The sequence below is a fragment of the Geospiza fortis genome, unplaced genomic scaffold (assembly GCF_000277835.1).
Source record: "Geospiza fortis unplaced genomic scaffold, GeoFor_1.0 scaffold381, whole genome shotgun sequence".
NCBI classification, from domain to species: Eukaryota; Metazoa; Chordata; class Aves; order Passeriformes; family Thraupidae; genus Geospiza; species Geospiza fortis.
The window spans coordinates 4,022,942-4,030,632 of record NW_005054348.1 but is presented as its reverse complement, the minus strand read 5'-3'; the positions used below and the strand labels follow the sequence as shown (position 1 = coordinate 4,030,632).

Below are 7,691 nucleotides of genomic sequence, written 5' to 3'. Positions count from 1 at the left end.
CAGAGCCAGTGTGGGGTACATTACAGTACTGTATATTAAAGCGGTACACGTACGGCATCACGTGTTCGGCGTTATGAATACCTCTTACTAGGTTTTGAATTCGCGGGTTCCTCAGATATGTCCCTGTGTGATACAAGTATGATATATGAAAATTATAAGAACTTCCGTATTTATAAGGAAGATAAAACAGTCAAAGTTCAGGCATTTCACAGCCGCCCCTCTCCCCAGCTTCTTCCCCTCTCTTCTCCTTTCCATACGGATCAAAACTGAGATACGGCATGAGCCCCAGAGCAGTTTCAGGCTACATAATCTCTTTTCTTGGGAGCAGCTCTTTGTTGTGTAGTTGAGATAAAAAGGATTGCCCATGTTCAGTTTTGGGGAGCTTTTACTTCAAACCTGCTTAATAATTTTTGCTAACTGAGTGCAAGGATTGTCCACTAGCTATGAATCAGCTTTTGCCGTTTCACGCAGGGAGGTCTGAGGCATCATTGTGAGGAGAAATAAAAAGAGGGCATTAACTTGTAAAAGCAGAGAAATTTGCCCACCTCGTTGTGTTCAGAAGACAACACAGACCTGTGCTGTTCCAGAGAGAGGAGGTGGGGAAAGATGCAAAGCTGCTTTTATAAATGGTAGGAAATGCAGTCTCCAGAGCAAGCTAAGGGTGGCAGAAGTGCTGTTGGATCCGAGCTGCCGTGGCTGTTTAAAGTGTTGTTCAGTGTGTGCTGCCCTGCAGTGCCAGTGCTAGGGGTGGAAGTAGTCCCTGCAGTCAAGGGAGAGCTTCTGCTGACATTGTGAATGTCTTTATTCTGTAGATAAACAGAGTGTAGAGAAGTTGAACAGTGATTTTGTTGCTGGTGGAGCATATTCAAAGTCAGTTAATAATGCATATTCAAAGTCAGTTCTTTAAAAATAAAGAATTTAATGACAGCTAGCGACTTGTAAGGAAGCCACCAAATTATTGCTCTAGGTGGTGTTCCCAGAGAAAGCATGTTTATTTTACATAAATCTGTTTCTAAATAGATACTCATGAAGTAAATGCCTGCTGCAACTGATGAATAAGCAATAAAAAGTTAATTGTAACTTTTTGTTTTGTTTAAGAGCGACTCCTACTAGAGTTATCCAGCTTCCTACAGGAACTGAGACTATTAACTATGATGTTAAGGCTTTTGGATCCTCTCTGCCTGTTAAGGTTATGGAAGCCCTGAAGAAGGCTGATGGTAAGAATTTATGTTATTTTCCCCATGAAAATTGACAGGTGAGAGAATTCTTAACGCATCATTGCCATTGAAATGCTGACTTTACAGGGGAAGCTAAAATGTGTGCCTTGCTTTGAATCCAACCTGGTTATCTCTGTAACAATAATTATAATAATGCCCATATGGGTGTGAATGCATGAAAATACCCTTCAGGTGCTGCTTATGCAATTTATTGTGAAAAAATAAGGGTATAAGGAAAGCTAATAGTAGGTTTTTAGTAGCTTTTACTTATTGGTTCTTCATTACCTTTTTTGCTTGTTTTGATTTTGCTATGTCCTAGAGTGGATGCTTAATATTTTTCTTTATTTCAATTCCCATTTGTTATCTCTTCCAAAGGTTTGTATCCCTAGTGATACATACCTTTCCCTGAGTTCCAGAAATTGGTCTCCTGAACAATTTTTTCTCTGTGGATAAGTTTTTCCTTTATAGTAGATACAAAAGGAACCAAATATGTATCTTAAAAATTATGTTAAAATTGTTGAGTGATTTACAAAGCTATTATAGCCTGCTCTAAATACATGGAAATGGGTTTTGGGGTTGTCTTTTCATTCTCAAAGCTTGAGGGCTTATCAAGTGGATTTTTAAACTAGATGTAGTAATTTATGTTAATCACATAGACGGAAATTCTAACATGAAAACTAGTTTAATAGAAAATATTTCTTATTGTCATATAAGAATGAAAGTTTATTGGTTTAAATGTTACTCTGCAGTGTTTTAAAAATCTGAATGCTTTAAAGAAGTTACTTTTTTATGTAGCTGATGACCAGCTGAGTGTTCAAGTGGATGAAAGTGGATGGGCCTGGCTAGTTCATAAGGAGAGGCTGATTATTTGGAAGATTGGTCAATCTGCAGTAGCTAAGGTAACTAAAGAGTCAAGATGGAAAGTCTATATTTTTTGCTGTTTCAACTGTGGTCATGCAGTTATGAGGTTGGGGGTTTTTTTCAGCTGGAGTTTGTCTGGTTTCCCCCAAAAGCAGCAGGATTGATATGAAGTCATGCTAACAACAGTAACTGAAACTCAAGCTTTTGAGAGAGCTTATAATTTTTATATTCCTCTCTTCAGTTTTAATTGTCACCTTGGCACTAAGGTTAATTCTTTATCTTTTAATGGATGTGGCTCTTAAGTTAGATAGACTTGATTAAGCTTATTCTGATAATTAAAATCTAGTTGATATGTTATGGATTGGTTTAGATTATTCTGGGACCAATTTTCAATTTGCAACAAGCCCCAAAAACACGGTTAATTTCCGAGGTACTGAATATATGTTTCACCTAGATTTCTAAGGTCAAGAATTTTTGTATCCCCTCTCGGCAGTATTTCTTTCAGCATCATTTCAGTGATGGTCGGAGAGAAACAAAATCAAAGTTAGAAAATCAGTTTCTTTCAAACAGGACAATGTATGTTCATTATACAGGTCCTGCACTTACAGGGGAGTGTCAGGTACACATTCTAGCACCAGAAGAGATTTTTCAAGGGATTAAAATTTTTCTGGTTGTTTAAATTCAAGGACGTAGGGGAGTGGGAAGTGTTTCCCCTCTCTACCCTGTTAGTACTTAGTAAGTTCTCCCAACCATTTCTAGTTTAATTTTTTTTAATATTACATTAGGGAATGGTCAAATAATCCAATATTGTAGTGTTGTGAGAAACACTCAGAAATAACTAAAGAAAACCAGTGATATTTGAAAATTTGAAGATGGTTTTTAGCTGTTTTTTGGTTGTGACAACCTTGTTGAAATTGTTTCATGACTTTTTTTGGTTCCCTTACACTGAGTCTGACTTAGTTGAAATGTAGTTTTTAGCAGGGTCAAAAAGTCCAAAGATTTTGTGGCAGAGGAATAAGTTCTTCCAGTCACCTATTTATTATGACATCTCTTTCTTTCTTCCAGTTATCTCTGTGCAAGGAATTGCAGCTGCCACCCAGTGACTTCCAATGGAGTTCTAGTTTAGCAGCTATATCTTGTCTCAATTCTTCAGGTGAAGCACCTTCTCTTCAGGTGACCAAATTTTAAATTTTAGTGTTTAAAAGTGCCTTAAGAATAACTTTGAATATATCCTTTCTTGTCAAAAGGATATATTCAAAGTATTTGAAAACATTTGATGGTATGCTATCTATTCAAAAGGTCAGGATTGATAGTTGGCAGTAAATACCTTTGGACTAAACACACTTCTGCTAGTCCTGTTAAATTGCACCTTGTGCATCCTGTAGGATCAGATTAATAATAGTTTTTCTAAGGATTACTTGAGATGCTTTCATAGCAAACAACAATGCAGTAAACTCAGAGGTGTTTTGTTAACAAACACCAGGGCAATCAAAATGGGGTCTGACCAAGTGCAGTTTAATTGGTGGCTGAAAAAATTGTTCTGTGGATTAATTCCCAGTATCCATAGATGAGAGGCAAACCCCAGCACCCTCCCTTGGCTGCTCTCTGTAAGGAATTTGACACTGGAAGGACAGGCTTAATCTGTCTTGACTGATTGGTTTCCTAAGTGGTGTTTTGCCTGAGTTACTGTATTAGAGGGTGAGGTTCGAAGATCAGTTGTGTTCTGAAAGTGTGCTAATGTGTCTGTTACTATCATTCATGAAAAGAACCTCTCACTTTCAGCTTAGATTTCAGTTAATATGTGTGATGCTCTGATAAAACTGGCCAAGAAGCTGTGTTTGGAAGTAAGCAGCAGCACAGAATATGTAATACGATCTTTTCTTTTGATTTGTTGATGTGTTACTCTTCCAGATGATAAAATGCAATCTTAGTTTTTTGGGATTATCTCATGAAACCTGAAATGTTTGGACTTATTTTAAGAGGAAGTAATACACCTAACCCTAAAGCTTTATTATAGTTTTTGATTTCACCATTCTTTAACTTGTGAACTGAAAGTCAATGTCTAGTAAAAAATTGGTTAGAAAACGCCAAGGAGCTCTACAACAACTCCCAGCTACAGTTTTTCTACTGTTCTGTGATTTTTACTTTTTTTTGACAACCAGTTGATAAATACAATGCTTTTCTCTAAATCTCTAACAGTCTCTTGCTTCACACTTTTATTTTGGTATCTGTGATTTCCTGAGTTACATTGTAGGCCTATGCCTTTGAAAAGAAGAGCTGCCATGTGATTTGATATTTCTCTTAAAGACACTAGAGCAGATTCTTTGCTAAATTATAGTCTGTATTTGAAGCCTTCTATAGTAGCTTTTAGCTCTTGGCATCTGAAATTCTCCATAGGCCCTTTTCTGTTTTACAACTGTAAATTTTGTTTGCATTTCAGCAGCAGACCCTGAATTATCAGGAACAAGAACCAGTAGAAAGTATTCATTAGGAAAATAAATGTGTATAATATTCCCTGCATTAATTAAGTTGTGCTTCAGAATATTTTTGTGATTCAGTTCCAGGTCTATCAGTGTGCATCCATGTGTATTTGCTACTTTCTTGTGTCTTTGTCACCCACAGTCTTGATGTGTAAAATAAGTTAAGTTAGAGCTGCAGTCTGATTTAATATTATTATCGTCATCATCATCATCTTGCCTGTTCTCTTAATTGCTTTTTCACTTAAAGTCTCTGGCAATAATGGTTGCTACCAGTGAAGGTTCTGTGCGCTACTGGCCCAATCTTGCACATGAAGGATCCTATACAGACACTTTCACAGACTTTGGAGGCTCTCTGTGCAGTTTCCTCACAGCAGTAAAGGTAAAACTGTATGATTTTTATTAAAATACCGGTTTTATTCCTAATCTAAAGATGGAAAAGCATGCTCTACTTTATTAGTCTTAAATCTGCAATAAATGTGGTGAAGGTAACACTATTTTTTGTCATTAGATTCCAAGGATTATGTGAGAGTTTAGTTCTGTTTTTTAACTGAAATTGAGTTTCATAGATAAAAATGTTACATAAAGTTAAGAAAATGAGTCTCTGCAGTGCTAAGTACCTGTGAGATGTTTGTCTTTTTCTAAGGATGCCTTGTGTCTTGTTCAGCATTTACCCATATGAGCTGTCATAAGGCATTTTAGCTGACAGTAGAGTTTTCTAGAATGTGATTTGAAGTTTTTTTAATGTAGTTGCTTTCTCTTTTTGTTAGGGGGGAAGCTTTATTTTATCATCTTCCAGAGGTCAACTAGTCCGGTTGATACCTGATAGTTCTGGCAAGATTCATCAACATGCCCTGCCACAGGGGCAGGGCATGTTTTCTGGAATTGGTAGAAAGGTTTCTTCTTTCCTGGGTATATTATCTCCTGGAAGTGATGCAGTGGTAAGCTTGAGAAACATTAATCTTCTTTAATTTCTCTTTGTAATTTCTAGCCTGTCTTTAAGAAAGGAAAAAGAAAAGATTGTATAAAGATGTATGATGACAAAAGACATGACTCACTCAGCTTATTTATGTTACTTATATTTCTTTGAAATTTGGAATAAAAACAGATACCAAATAAATCTTTATGTTTTGTGAAGGCAAATGCTGGTTTACTCTTTAGCTCTGAATAAAAGGCGACTTTGGAATAGTAGTCCTTTCCGGGGAACATACAATGGTTGCATGTCCTGCCTCTTTCTAGTGATAGCCTCGTTACTAATTGAAGAAACCACCCTGTAATTCTTCTTTTCTGATTTAGCACTGCCAAGGGTTGATGATTGGCTTGAGTTTTGTCAGTGAACTCCACAGAAATTGGCAGGAAGTACAAGAAATGTATTTTAGTGTGGATGTTCTTTTATCTATAAAATAAGACTTCTCTTGGAAGTTATCATAATGCTCTTCCTGAGTGCAACTTTTGTAGATTGTCCAAGGAAGTGACTCTTTGTGGACTGAGGGTGATACAGATTATTCTACCCAAATATTCAGGCTTTCCTTTAACTTTTTTAGCTTTTTCATTTTTTTAAATGCAGATTTCTAGTGTTCTTTGGGATAGAGAGAGGTCAAGCTTTTACATGCTAACAAGTTCAAATCTAAACAAATGGGAGATCGATGATTCATCAGAACGTTACATTCTCAGCTGGGATATCAACAGGATCCTGAAAGAACATATTACAGATGCAATTTGGGTAAGAGCCAGCCCAGCTGGAAAGGGTCAGTGTGTTTGTTTTAATTGATAGCCTGTTTTTATTCAGTTACACAACAGATATATTTCTTTTTTTAGGGATCTGAAAGTAACTATGAAGATATTAAAGGAGGAGTAAATATACAATACATGGATTTGCAACAGAATCGGTAAGGAAGTGCACTTGCATCTGGTAAGACCTTCCTTAATGAGATTAATCTGTTCTGTTTACCTGCAAAAATTTCATGTGAGGAATTGCAATTTAATTTTACTGGAGTGGAACTGTTGATAAAATAAGCACTTTATATTAGGTAATTAGGTTATCCTATATTTCATGCTATTATCTTTTTAGCAGTACAAATCTTTACCTGATAATAATTCCCTTTACTTTTTTTCGTGTCATTTTATGAAGATTGTATATTTATTTTGTCTGGATTTTACAAAGATAAAAAATAAGCAACTGTAACTTGTTCCAGCAGATGCAGAGAATTTAGTATCTCTTGCATTTGATTTAATTACATGAAATTACAATTGTCTTGGTTCAGTTTTGTACTGCAATGTGAATACTGTTAATAAAGCAACTTGGAAGAACAAAAAGCATAGTTTTTCTTTCTAAAAGAATAAAAGATTGAACAATATCTAGTTGAGATTGTAGTTAGAAAACTTTTTTGTTTTGAGTGATAATTTTTGAGCAAGTAAAGTTATGTAATAATCATCTCTCAATGGTGTGGTATCTGTTGTTGAATAGTGATGGGCTGGTCATACTCGCTGCAGCATGGCATCCTGGAGATCGTCCATGTCTTGTCTACTACACTCTGATAACAGTAGAAGATAAAGGCTGTCAGATGTCTGATGATGTTGTTGTGGAGGTCACACAGTATAATCCAACTTTTCAGGTATGCTAGTGGAGGTTCTGATACCGATTTAAGATTAAGTTCAGTGTCAGGTTTTTGTCTAAAGGAAAATCAGTTTCCTTTGGAAGTATGTATTTGTAATACTCTGAGGAAAATGTGTACCAGCATCTCTTAATGTTTAATACTAACTGTATGTAAAGTTTATGCTTTGCATTTTAAGTTATAAGATAAAACCGTCAAAAATAAGTATAGTAAGTGTAATCTGATTTATTTTAATTTTTGTGCTGTCTTTGAAAGTTTCTACAGAGTGATTTTATCATATGCTCTTGTAATCCGTTTAGAACAGATCTCAAACTCTGACACTCTTGTTGTGGGACAAGGAATTATGAGATCTGTTTTTTGGTCCTTGCTGTGCAGCTGGCTTGCTCAGAGGGGAGGACGCATTGGTTGTGTGTGGAGTACATTGTCTGTACTGTGTCTTCTGGAAGCATAAACCTGGGGATTAGATTGCTTTGGTAAACTTCTTCCACTCTCTCCCCACTGCCTGTAATGGCATCTTAAAG

General features: G+C 36.1%; 1 protein-coding gene across 1 annotated transcript in view; it reads left to right on the top strand.

Moving 5' to 3' along the window:
- The first annotated feature begins 117 nt into the window (after window positions 1-117).
- The window catches only part of NUP133 (nucleoporin 133), a 30,191-nt gene continuing 22,617 nt past the window's right edge, over window positions 118-7,691 (top strand). Inside the window, 10 exon segments of the mRNA XM_005423208.3 lie at window positions 118-136; window positions 813-870; window positions 1,099-1,217; window positions 2,013-2,116; window positions 3,144-3,251; window positions 4,806-4,937; window positions 5,326-5,496; window positions 6,123-6,278; window positions 6,374-6,444; window positions 7,023-7,170. Coding sequence (XP_005423265.2) covers window positions 118-136; window positions 813-870; window positions 1,099-1,217; window positions 2,013-2,116; window positions 3,144-3,251; window positions 4,806-4,937; window positions 5,326-5,496; window positions 6,123-6,278; window positions 6,374-6,444; window positions 7,023-7,170 — 1,086 coding nt within the window.